The following is a 24054-nucleotide window of genomic DNA, read 5'->3' as shown; positions in this document are numbered from 1 at the left end:
AAATGTTGTATTCAGTTTGGCCACTTAACTGAAAAACAAAGTGGATTTGGTCCAAACAAAAACTGAGGGGGGGGGGGTATTTTTCCTTGTAAACAATGTTTTCTTCTGTTCGCTGCCAGGGCATTTACTTTAGAAGCCAATCACACATCCAGGGGAAGAATTATGAAAAAAGGGAACATTTCCCTTATGTCCAACAGTGGAAGAGCATTTCCAGGGATCAAGAAAACAGATTTGTATCCTGTTTTTAAGCTCAGCTCTATGTTTCCCCCTTTCCAAACTCTACCATAACTGGAAAAAGTCACTCCTCTGCTCCACTGCCCTTGAATTTTGCCATGAAAAGCACAATGAGAGCACTCAGGGAAGCAAACATCCATGGAGCAGCGTGTAGCAGGCTGCTTTGGTCTCTCTTTCCAAGGGGATGACTGGAAGACACTGAACCTGCGTTTTCCACATTTCAGGTAAACATCTAGTTTAAACCTCTTGGTGGATTCACATGAAGTTTCACCTTAAGCAACTGAAGTCATACTTCACTTATATTGGCACAGAAAGGAAAGACTGCTCTCAACATAATTTTTAAGTATTAAAACAGAGCCACGCTACAAAAAAAAATTCTCTGCAGGGCCCTGGTGGTTCAGCATTTAAAAGGTCTTCCTAAAGGATGGAAGTCACACAAAGCAACAAAACCTCTTTTCACAGCTCAATCACCCTATGTATGGAAAAAGCTGAATACAGCAGACTGTATCTTACAGGCCTCCCCAGCTCTGCTCCAGCTTCAGATCTCAAGTCTGAAGTCAAACTTCCCTTAGCTGCACACAGCTCTTTGAGCATCACAGCATAACAAAGATCATCTGTGGTTGATTAATCTGGGTGCCTGCAGGGAGCAAGAGGAGCCTTGTCATATACAATACTTGAGACTTGTGAAGAGAAACCATGAAAACGAGCGAGCGGCGCTGACTGGCACAGCTCCATGGGGAAGCAGCCATTGGCACTATTAAAAAGAAAAAAGCTAATTAAAATGGAAACCAAGACTTAAGCAGAAATTCTCATGTCCATGCTTTCAACAGCACCCTCAACACTCTGGAGTGTGACTGGAAAAAAGAAGATGGCCCTTCTCCATTATATCCATGGCATACTTATTCCATTCCTGAGAGCTCAGATGGAGCCAGTTCATCCCCACTGCTTCAGCCTCTACCTCCATTTAGAGCCTTCCTGCTCTCCAGCAATTAAGTGTCCCTGGGGAAAGCAGTGCATCTTCCAGAACTGCAGACTGCATTCACCTCCACGCTCAGCCCTACACCACTGCCTAACAAAGCCTTTAATTCTTTGCAATCTCAACTCTTCCCTTAAACACCTACTACACTTAATTTGTACCCACCTCAAACCCAGCGCTAAAGACTCAGAGGCCCAGCATGCACAAATGCTGAATTTCAGGAGGTTGAGTCAGCACATTTGACCTCTTGGCATTAAGAGTTGTACAGGGACTTGTCAAAAGCTGCTGGGCTGTGTTAGCACTTGGAGATGACCTGAAAACGTAAACTGAAGGGTACTGACTTGAATAATGTGTGTTTAATACCCAAATCACCTGTATAAATGGGGCATCTGGCACATGGCTGTTTTATTATTCAGATTGCAGACTTTTCTCAGACAAGATATGCCAAGTGATGTATTTGAGAATTGCTTGAATCACCATACCAGGAAAAGTCTCACAAATCACAGTTATGGCTAAAAGTAATAGACAGTATTTCTATCTAGATTTTCTAGTTAGCACATCAAAAGTAAATATGAACCAATTTCACAGGGAGAAGCAGGGACAAACAGCACATGCCTCTATGAAAAATTAAAATTAAGAACAAGAGAAAGAATGGCTGAATACTTCTGAGATGAGAAAAGAAACACACTGTGAATATTCTGGAAGGACCAGCAGGACTTGCAGTAGATTACCCTAAAAGCCACTTGAGGAACAGACTCCAGTTTTAGCAACTAGCTCTTCTGAGCTATACAGCCTTCACACAGCCCTAGTTACAACTCTAAGAGAATGGCATTTGAAAAGCAATTCTCCTCTCCACATTACAAACAGACTCCAGAAAGCAGATTTTAACTGGTGAGCTCAGTCTGACACTAACATTAAATGGGGAATTTCTGGGAGCAGGGACTTCAGTGATTTGTGTCATGCCATTGCCTGGGGTGACAAATCCCCAGAAGCCCCCCGTTAGACCAGCACGTTATCTGCTGTTTGAACAAAAGGGACATGTTCCTGCTCCAAAAAGCTTACAACCCAAGCTGAACCAAACTAATAACCAGATCCTCTCTCAAACAAGGGGAAAGAGATTTCCTCATCAGCTTCCATTTCTCAGTTCACTTTACTACCAAATAACATTGCCTTGAGGATAAAAAGATAAAGAAGAGGGATTTCAAATGCCAATTTTCATTGTCCTAGCTCAGACCATGCAAACATGGTTGTGGGACAGAAAGTATAAAAAGATGTGAGGCAATTCAGGCTGTACCAGGTAGCTGTTATATAATAATCACCAACAGGATTAAGGCTTCCAAAGCACCACTCTAAGTTTTCATGGTGTTCACTAAACAGCAATAGGGCTGTGTGGAGGTTGAAGTCGAACTGACGAGACAAACAACCCCAAGAGACTTCAAAGCCAGAGGAGAAAGCTGAGAGTCACCACTGCACTGTCCTTGCTCCAGCCAGTATCTGGATACACCCTCTGCACTGGATTGAGCACATCCCAAAGCCAACAGATTTCAGCAGACTTTAGCAATGTCTTGTATCAGTGATTCACACTAGACAAGATCCTCTACTCTCACTCAGCAATCCTGAGAACCAAAAGCTGCTAAACCTTTAGTGTATCTACCAGAGCAGCCTTCAGGTAGTATCAGCCAAAGAACACACAAAAAGCAATAAAGGTTCCTCCCCAGAACTCCAGCTTACAACAATGATCAAACAGAACAATACTCTGCTTTTTTCAAACTCCTCATTGTTTCCATGGCTTTCCCCTAGAGACAACAAAAAGTTTCACTTGTAACTGACGTACTTACAAGATCTTACCACAAGACTGCCAAGCTGAAAGTCTAGAAATCAGTACTGCCTAGATTGAAAACTAACAAAATTGGGAGATTTCTGATCTGTCTGGATAAGTTACAAGAGTCAGCAGGTATATCAACCTTCATTAAAAACAAACAAACAAACAAACAAACATACATATATATAGTTTGTACCCTCATCAGCTAGGCTCTGTGAAGTTGCTGGCTGCTTTTCCCAGCTGCTCCCCCAGAATTTCAAACACCATTCATGTGTCAGCTCACGTGGTTTTCAGGTAGCCACTGAAGTAATTTTGAAAGACTGCAAGATTCATTCTACAGTTTAAGAGACTCTAGAAGTAAATCTACTGGAAATATTCTAAACTTCCATTTAAACCTGTGTGTAACAAGATGATGTGAATGCTGAGAAGTTGGGAGTAGTGGAAATGGCAAAGACAAAAGTGACACAGCAACTGTTAGGTGCATCACACCATGATGCAAACAGCTCCACTGGAATGCTGAAATGTCTGTGTTAGACCAAAAGAAGACATACCAAGTAGTGCAGTGAGTTTGGGAAGCAAACCAACATGGACCATTTTACTTCTCAGGCCTGTGTCAAAGGAGAGATTCAATAAGAGTCGAAGAGTGATATTCAGCAGGTCTTCATGTTCACATGGTACCATTTTCACAAGTTTCTCAACAATATCCATTTCAACCTGCATTTCAAGGAAAAAAAAAACAACCAAAAATCATAACCCATCCAAACTTACTTTGGCTTCAGTACCCAATTTGTAGCCATAAAAGTGACTGTTAATGCATTTTAATATGAAGTAGTTCTGCTTATGCCTTTGTGGTTGAAGTCTTCTAGATTGGGTTACTGGGAAACATTGATTAAAAAAGGTTTTGAACCAATCAGTTCAGATGTCTTGGAAACATTCCTCACAGTTGGAATACTGCAGGAATGTGAAGACATGACCTGCAAAACTAGACTGGGGTGAGCAAACTCATTTAAACTTTAACACATGCAATCCTGCAGCAACTGCCAGTAGAGTCAAAGATAGACCCAACCAAGAAAGACAGAAAATTGGCATCCAAAAAGAATTTGAGACTTTTCATTATGAATTTCAAATGAACCCCTAGACAGAAGTGTGCATGTGCTCTCAGAAGAGGCATGCCATCCTGCACATTAATTTAATAAAAGCATGAAAGTCATCTTAAAACATGTATCACTTTCCAATTAAAAAGTGGAATCCAGGAACTGAGAAGTGGTATCAGTTCCTGAGATCATGTTCACTTTGCCAGCCAGAAAACACATCTGAACTGGCAAGACTTCAGAAAGTTTTTATCATGTTTTAAGCAACATTTCTGTGCTTTTATTTGACATAATCTTTTAAATGCATTCATTTTTTGTTTCCCAGATCCTTCTTTGGCCAGAAGGAGGCACATAAAATTACTTGGCATTCTTCAGGCTTCTCCATGTACATTACTACTCTAGTTATAAATAGACACTGAATGAATACTAAGAAGCTACAGCTCTCCCCACACAGCACAGTGCAATAATCTAAAAACTGCCTGGACAGCTTTGATCAGAAACAATCAGAGAGCAAGAACTCCTACCTCACTGCTTTGAATTTCATAAGGCCCTGGAATAGCCAAGGAAAGAATGTGCTAGAAATACATTTGGATTATTCAGTTTTACTTAGAATCAGGTGCTGCACAACTAATCTTGGATCATTTTGCCTTTGACAGTTTTGTATTACTGCCCAATACAAATATCAGAACACCTTCTCCTTCACTGGTAGCTTTCCTAAATAAAACCATGGAGAAAAAAGCATCATCTTTATTATCAGTAAGGAATGCTCAGACAGCTGACTTGAAGCACACCAACATTTTCAAAACCGTTAGGACATTCTAAAAGAAAATTGATTCAACAACTTTGTTTGTCTTTCCACTAAATCAGATGGAATGGGGAAAGTATGCCAGCAAATCAGTGGGCTGTAGAGCTAATTCTTATTTTTCTAATCAAGTCCCATATATAAATAAGGGAGATTCTTGTCTGCAGTGTTCAGTGCACATGCATGCAAAGGTCCAGTTAATTCACTACTGCTTTTACACAGATCCTTTCATCTCAGAGTCTCTGTGTACCACTGATCTCAGATTACACCTCTTGGATAAGGAAAATGCATCATTTTCATCTAATAAATTGTAATAAAGACACATAGGTGAAGTCAAGCATCTATTAAAGTATCAGTAAAGAAGATACTTAGCTAGAGCTTGAAGTCACCAAAACAGTATGCTACAGTTTCAGAAGTGTAAGACTTCACCAAAAAAAAAAAAAAAAAGCTTCTGAAGTATAATTGCCTCCAGTTCTTAGGAGCTACTGGCAGCAGGAAGGAACAGATGAGAAGTGCCTTTCAAAACCAAACTGACATAGGAAATAAGTAAACTAGTCTAGCAAACTCCAGAGGGATAAATACCTCTCTTCCTAAGGCAATACAGGGCAGAAACAACAATATGCTGTCACAAGAGTGTAGTCTGGGGGCAGAGTCATGGGCATCACCAGAAGTGGGGGTATGAAAAGACTCTGAGGTGCTGAAGTCAAAATTTGGAATACTGTGGATCATATTTTGCATCATATTGTCTGTCTGGGATGACATTTCCTCAAAACTGTTTGCAGTAGGTTACCACTGGATGTGGTACTTTTCTTTCACTTATTTCACTCGGAACTTTTACTTGTAACAAAACAGGATAATCAGTGCTAGAGATTCTCCGTGTGAAAGCAGAGATGTCTCCCTCTTCCTTCCAACCACACAAAGTTTTCAGAACTCCAACCTTTCCAGCACGGCAGTAGAGTGCTACAAGCCTCACCATATCATTTTTGTTCTCCATGAAAATGCTGAGTTTCTTCAGGAAGGTCACAACGAGGATGAGCAGCTCAAAATTATCCCGGTCCAGTGCTTTCACCAACATGTGGACAATGTTCTTGTTCCTCATCTTCAGCTCAATGCGAGTGTCCTCAGCGAGGTTCAGGAGAAGGTAAATTGCAACTAACAAAGGTCAACACAAATCACAGCAACAGATCACAACCAACACAATTAAACAAGTCTCTATTTACACTTTAAGTGCTGAAGACAAGCCTTTCAGAAGCATTATGCTCCCTTTTCAATGCATTTGGAAGAAAATTTCCTGTGAATGCTTTTTTTTTACCTCTTTAAAAAGCATTAAGAAGACTAATTCTAATCATGGCTCTGAAAAAGAATTAGAATTATGATCACTAGAAGCTTTTTATATTGTGTGGTTTGTATTTAATTTCAATTCCAACAGGAGCATCAAAAAGCCCCTCTCAGGAAAAAGAGGGGCCACTCAGATAATTTCAATCTAACATGAAGTGTATTTTAGTACAAGAACTGAGATAGAATGAAATATATTCAAAGAGTCAGATACAAGCTAAGCAAATTCATAAAAACCCAAATACCCAGCTCCTCCCAAACCGACATCATAAGCAAAGAAGAGTGGATCACTTTTGCTCTTCTTCTGACAAATGGCTTTTAAAATTACTAATAGTGTCAAACAATCTGATTAAGTACTTTTCTTCTCCCTACTCTTTGGCAACTCTTCCATATTCATCCACACATTCAGGATGTTTAAGACATCCTGGTTATAACAAGAATCGAGCAGGATCCCTCAGCCACGTTTACCAACATCAAAATAATTTGCTACTTGGATTTGGTACCTCTAAGCAGCTGTTCCTGCTTGACAACCAGCCCTTTGTATTTCTTGTAAGTTTTCTCATAGTCCTTTTTCAGGGTTTGATTTTCAGGATCTTCATCAAGTGAATTACAGAAGTTAAGGAGTTCAGAGAAAAGTGATGCAGGTTAGATGACAACTGTCCTCAAAAGTGTTCCTCACTCACTAGTGAAAAACAAGGGGATCTGTGGAATACCCCGTGTCATGACTCTCCCTCAGCACCAGCCTGCTATACCTGCAATCCAGGCCAGGATTCTTCTCTCCTGCTAGGCAGGGATATTTTACACCCTAATGTGCAGCACAGATGTTCTAAGACATACTGCTGCTAAAATATAATTCTTTTTTTTTTTCTTGTGTTGCTTTAGTAACTTCAGCTTAACCTTTTTCATATCCCAAAATCTTCACTCTTGGTCTTTCTCAGTTTCTCTATATCTGCAATTATATTTTGCACTTTCTGGTAAATTCTATTGCTTTTAGAGAAGATGCTGTGTATTCCTCTTGTGTAACCCGACAACATTCATCAAAACAAGTCAGAAACCATCAGGCTATGCCAGAGCATCAAAAGGATATCAGCTTTCTTCTTTTTAGCAAGTTCTTCCTGCCAAAGCTCATGTCTCTTCAGTTCATGGTCTATGATATTCATACACAGAGCTCCAATTTTGTAATGTGTGATTATCCCATGAAATTGAGAGAAACTACATTGAAGAAATAATACTTGTGAGGAATAAATGTCAACAACTCCATATCTATTTTGACATCTATGGTAGCAATACTGCACCACATGAAATATTAAAAAAGGTATTTACAGTGTACCCCACTATAGCACTTCCCTACTGGAAAATTATTTCAAAACAAGAACAATCCCTGAAAACATGAATATTTTCTCAACTCGTAGAAAGACAAGGAACAGTTTGTTGCTCCAGATCAAAATAAAAACACATTCCAGTTTTCATGCATAAAGGAAAAGGCTTTCCCCTCAAGCCTGCCTACCATACTGCAAGTGCACTCTCTCCTCACCAGAAATATAATAGAGACCAAAACCAAGGTAAATTTAATTTCTGCTTGAATTATTTCTAGGCAGGGTAAGCTGAAACACAGGCACAGCTAAACAAGAGCAAGCACTCACTTCAGTTTTGAAGCTTGTTTCTTTCCTGTAGGAGTGCAGCTGGAAATTAGAGGTGGCAGCTCAGCCACCTTTCATTTCTGACACAAAGCAATGAGTCAGAATCTTTGCTAGTTCCCTCCCAGCTCTCTTACAAACTGCCTCACCATGAGAGTTCTTTTCGTTTTAAGTGATCAAACTGAGGCACAAGTGTGTTTCTGTCCATTTTTCCTGTTTCAGAGAAGTTTTGTAGCACAGAGCAGAAAACAAATGAAAAGCCACTAAGCAGAGCTACATTCTTTATGTTCCTAAATCTGGGACTCTGCACTCACCTTGAAAAGCAGAAGAAAATGTAAATTATATTGGTAGCCAGTTCAATGCTTTGTTTCCAGTCTTCCCTCAGCACTCTAGCCAATGCACCCAGGATAGTTTCTGAAGTGGAACAAGATGTAGAGAAGCATCAGCATTTTGTATCCCTCCTTTTTAGCTTGTGAGTCTGAGAATTTGAATAAATCTTATTTTAAGTTTTCTAGAGGAACACTTTCACAGGTATCTCACTTTAACAGGCACCACTGCTCATGAGATCTGTTTGGAAACAGTACCAGAGAGTACCCTCGGTGGTCACTCTGTCACAAACCCTAGGAGGCAGCAACATGGGAGGAAAGTGCAACCAAACACTGAAGTCATCCTAAAACTACCACTGATCCTGTGGCCTCTGCCAGCTCTGTGTTCCACACTACATTGTGTCCCCTGCCTAAAACACCATTTTCACTTTCAAATCCCCTTTAAATTCTGCCTTGACAGACAGTATTTCTCATTCATCTTTCTATTTATTTTTCCTGCTGAATCTACTTCAAATTATTTAATAATTTGGTTTCTCCTTGTCCTACTTAATCTCACTTTTCCATTCACCTTCCCCTAGCTAGTCTCTCTTCATGTACACCATGGTAGTTGATCAGAAAAGCAGCAACTGGGAACACGAAGCACTAAATATTTTCAACAACTCATAGGGACAAGCCATTATTTCATGGCTCACCATTCCCATCCCATCCCATGCCATCTTCTGTGGTGACACTGCAAGATGGGCATGTATTGAAGTCATCATTTACTCAGGGAATGTGAGGGTATAAGGGCTCAGCAAGAGACAAAAGGGGCAAGGAAAGAAAATCGCAAGATTAATTTATGTCAGCTTGCAAATACCCCTTTCAAGGCAAGTTTCCTGATCTACAGAATGCAACAACACATTCCCATCTCCAGCAGTAATGCCAGCTGAAGTTAATTTAGTATCAAAATAACTATGATCAGAAAAAATAGCTGAAGCCTGTAGAGCCTAGTAAGATTTCAGTATTAGGCTCACCTAAGACCCAGTCAGAGCAGCATCCACGTGTAGACAGAGCCAACTGGGCTGTCTACAAATGGATGGCCACATTACCACACACAGAGAAATAGAGTCTAGCAAACTAAAGAAAATCCCAAATTAAAGGTGAACTACTTTTCCCTGGACACAAATTAAGAGCACATCAAAAGAAATTACCGTTGGGTTTTAAAATTTACCATTTATAAGCAGCACTTCCAAATTATCAGGATTCCTGGCCAGCTGCAGGATGAGGGCAGAGCCACGCACCTTGTCAGGAATGTCTTCATACAGTAACTCAATGTACTCATCCATGTCATTGATATTGGCAACTTCATCAATCTGAAAGCAGTCAGAAGCAAGGGTTTCACAGAGACAGGTGGCAATTCAACACCAGCAATCACAACGTTATTCAGTCCTGACACCAAAGGGCACCCAGCTTCTGAGTACAGATCTTAGGCAAAAATAAAATACAAGTTAAAAAACCCCAACACATGCAGAATCACTGCCAATGAACACCAGGAAATCTGAGGAGATATAATTCCTAAAAATAAAAGGATGCTCAGACATGACTCTGTGTCCTGTCCGATGTTCCAGACCTCACTGGCTGTCCTGCTGTGTGCTATACTTGGAGGGGCAAGCATGCAAGTCAAATATTTTACCCTTTATGGAGGTAATTTTTTTTTCCATTGTGCAGTATTTCCAAACCAAGTTCTTTGTTTAAAAAGCAAGAATTAAAAAACCACAAGAATTCAGCATTTCCTCTCCCCTCCTCCCTTTGGTAACTGTTTACTGAAGTAGTAAACAGGGTTTGCATTTCTCTTTTAACACCAATATTTACCTCTGTTCCTTCAAATGGGGGTGGATCTTTTGGCTTGCTGGTTTTCTCTTTCTTTTCTATGAAGGAAAAGTGCAGTTGAGTGCAGTTAAGTTACACACAAACACAGACCAAGCACACACCCGGCGTTCTCATAATGAACACTCTAGTTAAATCAAGGTCAAAGTCCTTCTGTGTCCAGCTGACCAGCCACACTAATACAGGTTTCTGAAGCTGAACAGTCCCTAGGGAGTAAAGCAAATCCTCAGCTGCCTTTTGACAACTCAGCCTAATGATCAGTGGGGGAGACAGAGGGCAATAAACATTACAGCAAGCCCAGAATGACAACACTCACTCCCCAGGTGAGACACCTCAGCAGCTTTCATTCTGCTTGTGCCCCGTGACACATCAAGACACAGAAGTGCAGAGTGAAAGAGGGTAAAATATGCAAAGCTCTTACAATCAAACTCCACATATAACACAAATCTTTGTCTTAAATTTGTCTCACTAGGAACCCAGCTTGAGAAAAAAGCCTACCATTTCACGGTTGCAAGAAACCTTGAAAACTGCAAGGTAATGTAGAATCTCATGTTAAAAATTCAACTGTGCTCTGAGCAGAAAGTTCAAGGTGAACTTAAGATGTAAACAGGAGCACCAAGAGGCCAGGAACTTAAGAAGACAAGATGAGAGAAACACCCCAGGCTGTTTGCTACACTAGACCAAAGCTTGTCAGGCTCTGAAACTCTCCACCTTTACACACAGCCCAAATTCAGCCTCAGCGCACTGTCTACCCTTGCAAGAGGTGATGGCAGAGGTCCCTCTAGGAAGATCCTCTTAGAGACTTTTGATATCACTCTAAGTGTAGGTTCAATATGAGGCTGCACCCAATAGCAGAATCTGTACCTCTCAACTCCTGCTAAAGCATGAGGCAGTCAGTAAAAAGCATCAATGCTAAATGTACCCAAAATAATAAAATACATTTGGTTGTTAAAAAGACAATCTCCTCCAATCTCACTTCAAGATCATAATTGTTTCCAAGGGTGATAAAACATACATGTCCCCCCATCACCACCCCAGACAACCGGTACATCAGACACATTGGGCTCTCAGCTGGAAACCTCACTGTTTGTCCAAGGCTGAGGCTCCCCAGTCCCAAGCTACTTTGTTCCTGTATTCTTTACCTTTTACTACTGAGGAATCCTTGCGGTTCCGCAGGTAGTACAGCAGCTGCTCCACTTCTGCCAGCTTGGAGGGGTGAATGAGCTTGCATTCCTCAACAACCTTCCGAGCCAGGGAACAAATATCTGTGTTTGCATTAAGACTCTTCAGCCGAATTCTGCAACACAGACAAGTCTCTTTTCAGGTCGTGTATTTTTTTATCTTCAGTCCTTTGATTATGTTTACACAGTCAAGAATTTCTTCAAGCAGAAATGATCCTGATACACCCAGTGCCTGTGCCTTTCATGCCAAAGAGTGGTGTCTCTGAACTCCAAACAGCAAGAAACTGTCAAACAGATTTGGTGGAGCGTAACTGTTCACGAGCTGACAAGCAAGCAACATTAAAGGCAGCTGTATGAACAGATCCCTTACAATCATCTCAGACACAAAAAACAGCAACTGATTTGCAATATACCCCATTAAAAGTGCGCAGGACCACAAAGGAGTACTGCACACAAATACGTCCCTGATGAGAGACAGTTCTGGGTGTTCTCTGCACAGGAAGGTTCTTTTGCAGCTCCCACAGCTCTGGCAGACCTGCAGCCAGGTCCACAAGCAATGAGCCACAAGAAATATCTGTGGGTGTTAACAACAGCGTGGAACAAAAAGGAATTCCACCACCTTGCACATGCAAGTTGCTGATTCATCTGATGACAGAAGAATGCTTCTGATATCTTCAAAAATTTGAGACAATTTAAGGATACCGTTTTCATTTTCCCCAGTTATTCTTCTAACACACACACGCAGGCAGCCGCTTCAGCTCAAATTTTCAAAAAGAAATCAGTACATAGATAAAACCCCCCTAGAATAGGTCCAACCTTGCAGCTTGAAATCTGAAGTTATGATAGTTCTCTGGGCTTTACCAGTGGGGAATACTTTAATAGTACTGAAAGAAAGTAACCAGGCAAAAGTAAAATGCAGATAAAGCAGTGAATTCACTGGTTGGGCAGGGGCAGATGAAAAAACAGGAGAGCCAACAGCTGGAGCATAAGGCTGTCAGGAGGTTCAGTGGTACTTCTTGCTCCAACATGAACTACCATTTGCACAGGAAACAATCACTTTACTTTTCTCTGCCTCAATTACCCATCATGTAAAACAGGAGTCATTACCTTTCTTTAAGAAACACCTTAAAGGACATGGCTGAAAAGCAATTTACAATGTGTGTTTCAGATGGTAACCTTCCTAGGCACATTGTTATTTCCTAGCTTTGAAGCCCTCTGCTAGTCCAGCACTAAGCTGCATAAAGATTACAGGCTACAATTTCTCAGAGTGTCTTGGTTTAGGAAGACAGGTATCTGCTAGGTAAAATTACAATCAGAGGCTCTTTGGCAAAGATTTGGGAAATAGGAATAGCAGTTCTTTACTAGTATGTAATACAAAGCAAACAAACACAAAAAAAACCTCCCCCCCCCACCAAACAACTACAGCATTAATGACAAACGACAACAGTACCAAGAACCTTGAGGGCTTTGTTTCACAAAACCCAGGGCAGTTTGGTTTCGGTGTCCCTGCAGGATCCTCAGAGCACCAAGCTGGAACAGTGGAAAAGTCCCGGGCTGGTAGCTGGGATGGCAGGGTGTCCCGGCAGGCAGGGGCAGGATGTCCCGGCAGCGCAGGGGGTGCAGGGTCACGCTGCAGCAAGAGGAGCAGCGCCGAAGAAGCTCGAAGGCGAGGCAGAAAGCGCCCAGCTTCTCCTCGGCGCGCTTTGCGGCGGCTGAGATCCTCGAGGAGCGGCAGACACGCGTCTCCCGAACGCCGGAAGCAGAAAAGCACGCAGCTGCCTCAAGCTGTGTCTTTTACCTGCGTTATCTCCCCCTTCCACCTTTTGTCCATCTCTTCGTTTCAGCCAAGCACTCTCAAGTATCCAACACCCGGTCCCCTTGGCAACCCGTGGGGAAAAAATTCCCCAGAGAAAGAAGGAACAAACCCAACCCCCAACATTATCCACCCCGAATTTTTTTCCCATACAAACATATTACATTGAGTTTTAACTATTAAAAATACATATATATATATGCAAATATGGATGCAGCCACATTGTCATGGATAGTTCACCCCAAAACAAGGTCCCCTTGAGGTATGCATCGGGTCTCTCCATCCTTTTGCATCACCCACCAGGTGCAACCTGGTCCCTGAGCAAAGACAACCCCACGGATGGGATTGTCTTTGCTGGAGGCAGGATTAATCCAAACAGTTTTTCCCAGCATACCTCTCATGTGTACCACTGGAACCTTATCTCCGTCTGTCTTTTGCAAGGGCTCAGATTGGGCAGGACCTGCTCGGTTGGTGGAACCTCGAGTGTTCACCAACCAGGTGGCCTTTGCTAAATTAGTATCCCAATTCTTAAAGGTTCCCCCACCCAGTGCTTTCAAGGTAGTTTTAAGCAGGCCATTGCACCGTTCAACTTTCCCGGCCGCTGGTGCATGATAAGGAATATGGTACACCCACTCAATGCCATGTTCTCTAGCCCAGGTGCTTATAAGACTATTCTTGAAATGAGTCCCATTGTCCGACTCGATTCTCTCAGGGGTGCCATGTCTCCACAGAACTTGTTTTTCCAGGCCCAGGATGGTGTTCCGGGCAGTAGCATGAGGCACAGGGTAGGTCTCCAACCATCCAGTGGTGGCTTCCACTATGGTTAGCACATAACGCTTGCCCTGGCGGGTTTGGGGAAGGGTGATGTAGTCAATCTGCCAGGCTTCCCCATATTTATATTTGGACCACCGCCCACCATACCATAAGGGCTTCACCCGCTTGGCTTGCTTGATTGCAGCACATGTCTCACAGTCATGGATAACCTGAGAAATACTGTCCATGGTTAAATCCACCCCTCGGTCTCGGGCTCACTTATAGGTGGCATCTCTGCCCTGATGACCTGAGGCATCATGGGCCCATCGGGCTAGGAACAACTCTCCCTTGTGTTGCCAATCTAAATCTATCTTTGACACTTCTATCTTGGCAGCCTGATCTACCTGCTTGTTGTTTTGGTGTTCCTCATTAGCCCGACTCTTGGGAACATGGGCATCTACATGGCGGACTTTCACAGGCAGCTTCTCTACACGAGTGGCAACGTCCTTCCATTCATCAGCAGCCCAGATTGGTTTTCCTCTACGCTGCCAGTTGGCCTTTTTCCACCTCTCCAGCCAGCCCCACAGAGCATTGGCTACCATCCACGAATCAGTGTAGAGGTAGAGCTTTGGCCACTTCTCTCTTTCAGCAATGTCAAGGGCTAATTGAACAGCTTTGAGTTCAGCAAGCTGACTTGATCCCCCTTCTCCTTCAGTGGCTTCTGCAACCTGTCGTGTGGGGCTCCATACGGCTGCTTTCCACTTACGGTTCATTCCCACGATGCGACAGGAACCGTCAGTGAAGAGAGCGTAGTGTGTTTCTTCTGCTGGCAGTTGGTTGTATGGAGGAGCTTCTTCAGCTCGTGTCACTTGTACCTGCTCCTCTTCGTCCGTGAAACCGAAGTTTTCTCCTTCCGGCCAGTTTGTAATTATCTCCAAAATCCCAGGGCGATTTGGGTTTCCAATACGGGCACGCTGTGTGATGAGGGCAGTCCATTTGCTCCATGTGGCATCGGTGGCATGGTGCGTGGAGGGAGCCTTTCCTTTAAACATCCACCCCAGCACTGGTAGTCGGGGTGCCAAGAGGAGTTGTGCTTCTGTGCCAATCACTTCTGAGGCGGCTTGAACTCCTTCATAGGCGGCCAAGATCTCCTTCTCTGTGGGAGTGTAGTTGGCTTCAGATCCTCTGTAACTTCGACTCCAGAATCCCAGTGGTCGGCCTCGGGTCTCCCCTGGCACCTTCTGCCAAAGGCTCCAGGACAAACCGTTGTTCCCGGCTGCAGAATAAAGCACATTCTTCACATCTGGTCCCGTCCTGACTGGGCCAAGGGCTACTGCATGAGCAATCTCCTGCTTGATCTGGGCAAAGGCTTGTTGCTGTTCAGGGCCCCAGTGGAAATTGTTTTTCTTGCGGGTAACCAGGTAGAGAGGGCTCACGATTTGACTGTATTCAGGAATGTGCATCCTCCAAAAACCTATGGCTCCTAGGAAAGCTTGTGTTTCCTTTTTGCTGGTCGGTGGAGACATTGCTGTGATCTTATCAATGACCTCAGTGGGGATCTGCCGCCGTCCATCTTGCCACTTTACTCCCAGGAACTGGATCTCTCTGGCAGGTCCCTTGACTTTGCTCTTCTTGATGGCAAACCCGGCTTTCAGCAAAATCTGGATGATCCTCTCTCCTTTCTCGAACACTTCAGCTGCAGTCTTTCCCCACACAATGATGTCATCAATGTACTGTAGATGTTCCGGAGCCTCACCTTTCTCCAGTGCAGCCTGGATCAGCCCATGGCAGATGGTGGGGCTGTGTTTCCACCCCTGGGGCAGCCGGTTCCAGGTGTACTGCACGCCCCTCCAGGTGAAAGCAAACTGAGGCCTGCATTCTGCAGCCAGAGGAATGGAGAAAAATGCATTGGCAATGTCAATAGTGGCATACCACCTCGCTGCCTTGGACTCCAGCTCGTACTGAAGTTCCAGCATGTCCGGCACAGCAGCGCTCAGCGGTGGAGTCACTTCATTCAATGCACGATAGTCCACAGTCAGTCTCCATTCTCCATCAGACTTGCGCACAGGCCAGATGGGGCTGTTGAAGGGTGAGTGGGTTTTGCTGACCACCCCTTGGCTCTCCAGCTCACGGATCATCTTGTGGATGGGGATCACGGCGTCCCGATTTGTCCGATACTGCCGACGGTGCACTGTCGAGGTGGCAACAGGTACTTGTTGTTCTTCTACCTTCAGGAGTCCCACTGCAGATGGGTTCTCTGATAGTCCCGGCAAGGTGTTCAACTGCTTAATGTTCTCTGTCTCCACAGCAGCTATTCCAAAAGCCCATCTGAGTCCTTTGGGGTCTTTATAATATCCATTCCTGAGGAAGTCTATGCCCAAAATACATGGAGCCTCTGGGCCGGTCACAATCGGAAGTTTCTGCCACTCCTTCCCGGTCAGGCTCACCTCGGCTTCAACCAGAGTCAGTTCCTGTGATCCCCCCGTCACCCCGGCAATGGAAATCGGTTCTGCCCCCACATGTCCTGATGGCATTAGAGTACACTGCGACCCAGTATCTACTAAAGCTTCATATTTTTGTGGTTCTGATGTGCCAGGCCATCGAATCCACACAGTCCAAAAAACCCGATTTTCCCGTGCCTCTTCCTGGCTAGAGGCAGGGCCCCTCTAGCACTGGTTATTATTCCCTTCTTGGACGTACATGGTAGAGGTTCCTTCGAGGGAATCTGACACAGCATTCCCACCTCCGTAATACCTGGCAGCTTGCTCATGGGAGGCTGAGGCTACCTTCATTCTAGTGGAACTCCCTCTGTTAGCGTTTCTCTCCTTGAGCTCACGTACCCGTGCTGCCAGGACAGAAGTAGGTTTCCCATGCCACGCTCCCATGTCCTCCCCATGGTCCCGCAGATAAAACCACAGGTCAGCTCGAGGGGTGTACCCTCTCTCTCTCGCTGGGGAATGTTGGGCTCTGATTCTGGGGCCTGTGACTCGCACCGGTGCTACATGGGAACTGTTCCTTCTCATCTCCTCTCTCATTTCCCTCATCTCCTCTTTGAGTTCCTTCACCACCGCAGAGACATGAGCCTGCATTGGGCCACTGATCATACTTTCATAATTTCTGAGCTTGTTGGCAACAGAACCCACTGTCTCTCGGTTATCCTCGGCATTAATTGTTGCGATGAATGTGGCGTATTGGGATGGTCCATGAGTTGCCAGATTCCACAACATGTGCCCTGTGCATTTAACCTTGTCGGGGTCATTATCATGCTGTCCGGTCCTCCCAAAAAGTACTTCCAATACTGCCACTTCTCTCAACTGTTGGATTCCTTCCTCAAGGGTCTTCCATCGCATTCTATTGTTGTGCTCTTGCATTCTGTCTCTGTGGACAAATCTCTCTCTCACACTCATTAGAAGTCGTTCCCAAAGGGGAAGGGGCCTTTGCTCTCTTACAAATACCTGATTTATACCTGAGTCCTGGGTCAAGGGTCCCAAATTCCTTGCTTCAGCACTATCCAGTTGCACACCTGTACCCATAAGGTCCCAGACTCGAAGTAGCCAGGCTGTATAAGCCTCACGTCCTCGTCGTGCAATATCTTTTTGCAGATTACGTAGACTTTCATATGTCAGGGACTCAGTGATGATCTCAACCTGTGGCTCTTCCGTGGGCTGTGAGGACCCTCCTTTCTTACCCTTAATATCAGGATCTGACGATTTCACTTTACACTTCCTTGTTTCCACAGGGGCGACTGCTGCTGGCTGTGGCTGCCCTTGTGGTTCAGCTGGAACCTGGACAGTTGTAACATCTGTGGGTTCCACTGCTGCACCATCAGTCTCTGCCTTCTCGGGGCAGGGGGAGGGTTTTTCATGAGCTGGGGAAATGTACTCTTTCAGCATTTGGCCTATCTCTTTTACCAGAACCTCAACCCAATCCGGGTGGGTCCTTTCTGAGGCAGGCTGTGGGGCAGAGTCAGGCTCTGGGGTATCATCCCTATTCTGTGGGCTAGGTATCAGGGTGGTTATCCAGGTCAATCTTCCCTTATCTCTGAATGCTAAACAGAATACGCATATTAGCAGCACCAGCCATTGTATGATATCATTAGCATTCAGAGAGGATTTAAACCCTTCAAAAACTGGTGGGGCAGACCCAAAGAGATGGGTAAAGGGTTGGGAAAAAGAAACTTCCCCCAGTGTCATTTCCTCACAGTAGGTACCATTGTTAAAGTAACTCCAAAAACACACAGTTAGTGTACGATAGCCCTGAATCCATGTGCCTGCCTTCCAGAGGAAATTAAAAATCCATGAGTTCTTCACCTTATTAAGCCATAAAATAAACTGGATGACAGTCACAGTAGCCTTAGTTATAGGGCCCATGTTTAGATAAGGGCCTGCAAATGGAAGGAATACAGCCACAACCACATGCCACCCAAACCAGGCTAAGTTAGACCACATGATGCAGCCTAATGAGGTTTTTATATCCAACGCACACAAAAGAAAGTACTAGGTTAGTTAAGAACTGCTATTTCTCTTCCCTTTTCTTTTCTCAGTGCCCTCAAGCCCCACACTTGGGCGCCAAAATCTGTCTTGGTTTAGGAAGACAGGTATCTGCTAGGTAAAATTACAATCAGAGGCTCTTTGGCAAAGATTTGGGAAATAGGAATAGCAGTTCTTTACTAGTATGTAATACAAAGCAAACAAACACAAAAAAAACCTCCCCCCCCCACCAAACAACTACAGCATTAATGACAAACGACAACAGTACCAAGAACCTTGAGGGCTTTGTTTCACAAAACCCAGGGCAGTTTGGTTTCGGTGTCCCTGCAGGATCCTCAGAGCACCAAGCTGGAACAGTGGAAAAGTCCCGGGCTGGTAGCTGGGATGGCAGGGTGTCCCGGCAGGCAGGGGCAGGATGTCCCGGCAGCGCAGGGGGTGCAGGGTCACGCTGCAGCAAGAGGAGCAGCGCCGAAGAAGCTCGAAGGCGAGGCAGAAAGCGCCCAGCTTCTCCTCGGCGCGCTTTGCGGCGGCTGAGATCCTCGAGGAGCGGCAGACACGCGTCTCCCGAACGCCGGAAGCAGAAAAGCACGCAGCTGCCTCAAGCTGTGTCTTTTACCTGCGTTATCTCCCCCTTCCACCTTTTGTCCATCTCTTTGTTTCAGCCAAGCACTCTCAAGTATCCAACACCCGGTCCCCTTGGCAACCCGTGGGGAAAAAATTCCCCAGAGAAAGAAGGAACAAACCCAACCCCCAACACAGAGGTAGGTGATACTCTGAGTTACTGAATCTGTGACTATGAAGATCGAAATAAAATATCAGAGCTTGCCATGACCTTACATTTTCTGACATCCTTTGCGTTCCCCCAGCACCGGGTCTCCCATCTCTCCCAGAATTGTTGCTTCCACTTCATAATGGACAACGAGGGCTTTCTCATGTGGATGCACATCTATGTGACCTCCTTTTACCTTCCTGTCAGAAAGAAAAGAAAAAAAAGATTAAATGAAAAGCTCAGAAAACTCACCAGAGCAGAAATCAGTTACCTGCCTCCTGTTCCATGCAGACCCTAAACCCAAGCAGTGCTCTCCTTCCACACCATATTCCATCCCACACAGCTGTACCAAAACTGGTTCCAGTGGCATATTCTTGCCTATGACCTGTAGCACAGAAATATCCAAGCCACTGGCCAAGCCTTACTCACAAAAATCAGGAAAGAAATTAAAGTTATCCTGTTCCACATCACCACAATGAGAAAATAGATGCATTTCACCAAGCAGGTTAATTTCCCAGTTGATTCTCCATTACCTTGTCAGTAAAATAAATCTTTGTCTAATGGCCTTCACTTAGTGCAGTCCTCTACAAATGGAATTTTTTTTTTTGTCATTCTCTTGGCTAACTCTTAGTAGTTACAATTTGATGAGACTGAATTACAAATAATTTGTATTTCAATTTAAATATTCTCTCTTGAAACACAAACCTCTTTGCTACTGTTCTTCACCTCATTGTGCCTGCAGCCAGGCGTGAGGGATTACAAAAATCAACAGCTGCCATCAAAAGATATCAATCACATCTACCTGCTTTTCTACAGCTACAGATCCTTGGGAGAAGTATTCTCTAGAGAAGCACTCTGGGGTATGTCAGTGCCAAAATACAGTGACACATTTTTATTTATTGGTAAAGATGACACTTGTCCCTTTTCCACTTGGTACTGCCAGTGGAATATGTCCAGTCGTGCCATAAACCAGGCTGAAGAAACACTGCAAATTAAACCCACCTCCGAAATGTAGGTTTGGCTTTTGGGATGTGGAGTGGGTTTTTTGTTGGGTGTTCAGGTTTTTTAAACAGATCATGTCCATAAAGAGAATTACAAGTGGCTTCACCACTAGTCATATCAGCATCTAGGAGACAGCAGGTAGATGTGGCATTGGGCCAATGAGATCTGGGAAAACGACTTCAGTCTCATAAAGCTGGAAATGTCAGCAGTTCCAGAGGCAGCCTGTGGTGTAACCACTCTCAGCAGAAAATGTTTGAAATGTGTCCCCATCTACCCAGCTACTCGGGTGTCCACTTTCCCTTCAGCAGAATACAGCTGCAAAAACACCTTTGTCTTGAGATACAGCTGCCCAAAAAACCCCACAAGCCACAGAAAGGTCTGCTGTGGGAAACGAAGAGTCCAGGTCAACTACCAGCCTTGCAAGGACATAAGGCTACACAGAGCAAACAAAAATATCTCCCTGTAGAGAATAATATTTTCCATGAGAGTATAGCAAAACTCCCTTTTGGATTTGAGATTTTTTAAGAGACTTGGGTTCATTCCCCTTTAACAGTACCTTGAAACAGATGCTTCATTACGGTCTGTTCTCACAAGGTCCAGTCTTGCAGGACAGAAAGCTTATGGCAAACCTATTCCAAAAGAATCCAGCTCTCACTCCCCACCTCCAAATACATTTCTCCCACATTAAGATCTATCAGGAGATGCCAACTGCAAACACTCAGACCCCTGACAGTCAGAGCTCTGGTTAGTGACAGCTTAGCAATATTTACAGATATAAAGAAAAGGATGGGTAAAAACCAGGAGTCTGGTAAAGTTTCACAAGAAAAAAGCTGAACTAACAGCTCATCATTGCCAAAAGGATTAGATCTTCCCGTGTTTTCCCTGCTCCTGGCAGTCACCTTGGAGTTCAACATGAGGGCTCATCAATCCCTGTCACAGGCAATTCCAGCAATCCAACACTAAACTCTCCATGTTTTGGAGAGAGGAAGTTTTTCACTGTGTAACAGAACTAAAACGCTCTACAGAAAAGGAACAACACTTCCTATTTATCATTAGGGAAAAGAAGGAGTGAAGCCTCCTCCTTTTGGCAACAGTAAACCACTCATGAGCTTAGCAACCAGGAGAGCCTTAGCTTAAGACTGCTTAAACAGTTTCAGGACTTCCCATATTCAATTTTTTCCTTCAGAGGGACAGATGGGGAAACTGAAGGACTTACAGCTGCAGGGATTTTCTGCCCTCTCACACTGACAAGCACCATCTCGGCCTGAGCTATTTCTGAGCTAATGAAGTCACAAATCAATACACAGCCAAGTTCCCTCTCTGAGAATCCTAACATGTGAAAAGCTTGAGGACCTACACTAAAATGTACTCCCCAGCCACTGAAGTTATTTTTCATCTGGAAAACACTGCATTCAGATTGTCAGCATCAGAAGGTAAATCTTCATTTACAGAAAAAAATCCCCTCCTCTCCCCCTAATCTACAAACATCTTCTTTACTGATCTTCTACACATCTTGAGCCTGCAAATCACTTCACAAAACATTTTATACCATAATGAGCAGAAGCAGTAATGCACTGGGGAGCTCTCATGCACATCAGCCTGTCCTTTCACTTCCCTGCTTGCTCCGTCAACCAGAGCCCAGTTCAGTTCAAGGTTTAAAAGAGGCCTTTGCCTTTTCTACAGACAAGAGCTGGCCAAGCTGAGCTCACACAACCAAGGCTGCAGCGTTTATAACCTTTGATTAACTAAATCCTTTAGAGGGAAAAAGCAAAAGCAAACTATCCTCATGAAAAGTGGGACAAATGGCACACGTGGGTAAGGCTGAAAACCCCATAACAAATCCCAGCAAGTCAGACTGGGCGGGAGGGGGAGTGCCCCCGGAGGGTGACAAAGGGAAACGGAGCAGAGGAGTGACCAGACCTGCACACCAGCCTGGTCACGTTAAACAGCACAGCACACACAGGTTTGGGTCTGGGCTCCCAAAAAAAACAGACTACTACACCTGTTGCAGGGATGACAACAAAACAAAGATTCCTACAAAAATCACGTAAGATGGCAGAAACTGAAGAGGTAAGGCTTAAAAAACAGGCTCTACTCTAAAGTTACAGCTGTTGATTTAATTAAAGGTGGCCATTTGATTTTTATCCATCGTGGCATTGCTGTGACAGAACTGATGTTCAAAGATTATCAAGAGGTTTGTTTTCCCTGCACTGTTTCCACCTATGGGTCTTAATATGTGGCATACAAGGGAAGAAAAAGCAAAATCTAGACAGCCTAAACAGGAAATTCTGCAAACACTAAAAGTGGACAGGAAGTAAAAAAACAAGAGCAGGAACTCCTTAGGATTCATGACGTGATGGATAAAATCACCAGCATGACAGGAGAAAGTGACACTGTCCACAGCTCACATCTGAACAGAGGCCTAGATGACCTGGCATCTTTTGGGATTGATTCGCTTTTGCTCTGAAAAAGCTGACAGAGATCCAACAGTTGCCAACTCAGGCCCTATTCTTTAGGGTGACCGGTCTCACTGCCAAACAGACAGATAAAAGGCACCATTCACTTATCACATCTGCAACATCAAACCCAGATCATACACTTTATACACCACAGTTACCTCTTCCAGTCACGTCACTTGTCCTGCCCAATCTGCCTTGCCACACTCTTAACATCTCTGAATCAGACTCCCAGCTTCTCCCTGAGCCTGGCCTTACTGTCTCTTATCCCATCCCTGATCCCCAAGGCAGCTACCTGCCCCATCCCAGCACCTAATACACGATGATCCTCTCCACTCATCTCCTAACAGCACCTATTCTCCCCTCAACCTGTTGTCACTTCAGTGCCTCGTCCCAAACACACCATAAAATGCCACCAACAGCCATCCCCAGACCAGAGCATCGCTCCAAACCTTCACCCCAGCACCACCCACCCCATCTCTCTGCCTACCCTGCCTTTGTAACCTTCACTCATCTCTAACCTTCCCAGTCCTCCTCCAAATCTTCTGCCCAAGAGACTGGGGCAGGCTAAGGGGGAACTGCCTAAACAAATCTATCAGCCATTCCCAAGCCCCTCACCCATCTTACCCACCACACCACAACCTCCAGTCAGCTTCCAAACCACTTTCACTCGCAATTCCTCCACCCATCTCATCATCATCACTCTCAAAACACTCCCCATCGCCATCTCCCCAGCTATAATCTCCCATCCATCCCCAAGCCAGTCCTCACTACAGCCCACCACACCCTCAGCTCCCTTAGATTCCCCCAACCACAACCGCCCATGCACCCCTCTGCAAACACCCCCCAACACCTGTGTCTCCCACCCCATAACCTAACACACTCCATCCCTCGGGACAAGCTGCCTCGCCTCATCCGACACGACCCAACACCCCCCCAGAACGAACCACCGCGCCTCCTGCCCATCCTCCCCGGTTACCTCTTGAGGTACCGGGCGTCCTCGCTCTGCATGGCGGCGGTGAGGGGCGGTGAGGGGCGCTGAGGGGCGCTGAGGGGCGCTGAGGGGCGCTGAGGGGCGCTGAGGGGCGCTGAGGGGCGCTGAGGGGCTGGGGGGGCGCTGAGGGGCGCTGAGGGGCTGGGGGGGGGCGGCGGCCCGGGCAGGGCGCGGCCCCGCGCGCGCGGTGCTCGTTACCAGGGAGAGCGCGAGCCCCGCCCCGCCCAGCCCCGCCCCGCGCACGCGCGCGCGCGCGCGCTCTGAGCACGCGCTGCCGCTGCCCCGCGCACGCGCGCCGCCCTCGCCCCTCGCCGCCGCCTTTCCTCCCCGTTAGCGCCCCCTGCAGGCGCGGGGGAGGCGCTGCCCCTCACCGGGGGGAACGCGCCCCTCCTGTTCGCTTGCGAGGCGTCGGGAGGAGAAGCTGTGGGTTTCTCCCCCGTAAAAATGTACGCAAAAGTTAAGTTTCTTAACTTGAGACGCTGCGATTCTGAGAGTCAGTGTGATTAG

The 24054-nt window shown here is 45.2% G+C and overlaps 1 protein-coding gene across 2 annotated transcripts in view; it reads right to left on the bottom strand.

The window, feature by feature from the left end:
• KIFAP3 (kinesin associated protein 3) overlaps positions 1–23641 on the bottom strand; it is a 73291-nt gene extending 49650 nt beyond the window's left edge. The window contains exons 1-10 of one of the 2 annotated variants that reach the window (XM_066192078.1): positions 23533–23641; positions 19164–19295; positions 11232–11386; positions 10075–10130; positions 9434–9575; positions 8212–8311; positions 7348–7472; positions 6764–6862; positions 5899–6077; positions 3584–3746 (exon numbers count right to left, since the gene is read on the bottom strand). In XM_066192078.1, the coding sequence (XP_066048175.1) occupies positions 3584–3746; positions 5899–6077; positions 6764–6862; positions 7348–7472; positions 8212–8311; positions 9434–9575; positions 10075–10130; positions 11232–11386; positions 19164–19295; positions 23533–23564 (1183 nt within the window). In that variant the 5' untranslated portion in view covers positions 23565–23641. The remainder of the gene's footprint in view (positions 1–3583; positions 3747–5898; positions 6078–6763; positions 6863–7347; positions 7473–8211; positions 8312–9433; positions 9576–10074; positions 10131–11231; positions 11387–19163; positions 19296–23532) is intronic. The other variant, XM_066192079.1, reaches the window with a different exon arrangement.
• Between the last annotated feature and the right edge of the window lie 413 nt (positions 23642–24054).

The sequence above is a fragment of the Chamaea fasciata genome, unplaced genomic scaffold (genome assembly GCF_029207755.1).
Source record: "Chamaea fasciata isolate MVZ Bird 193981 ecotype frontalis unplaced genomic scaffold, bChaFas1.0.hap1 SCAF_10, whole genome shotgun sequence".
NCBI classification, from domain to species: domain Eukaryota; kingdom Metazoa; phylum Chordata; class Aves; order Passeriformes; family Sylviidae; genus Chamaea; species Chamaea fasciata.
The sequence above is the reverse complement of the archived record's forward strand: the minus strand, read 5'-3'. Positions and strand labels throughout refer to the sequence as shown.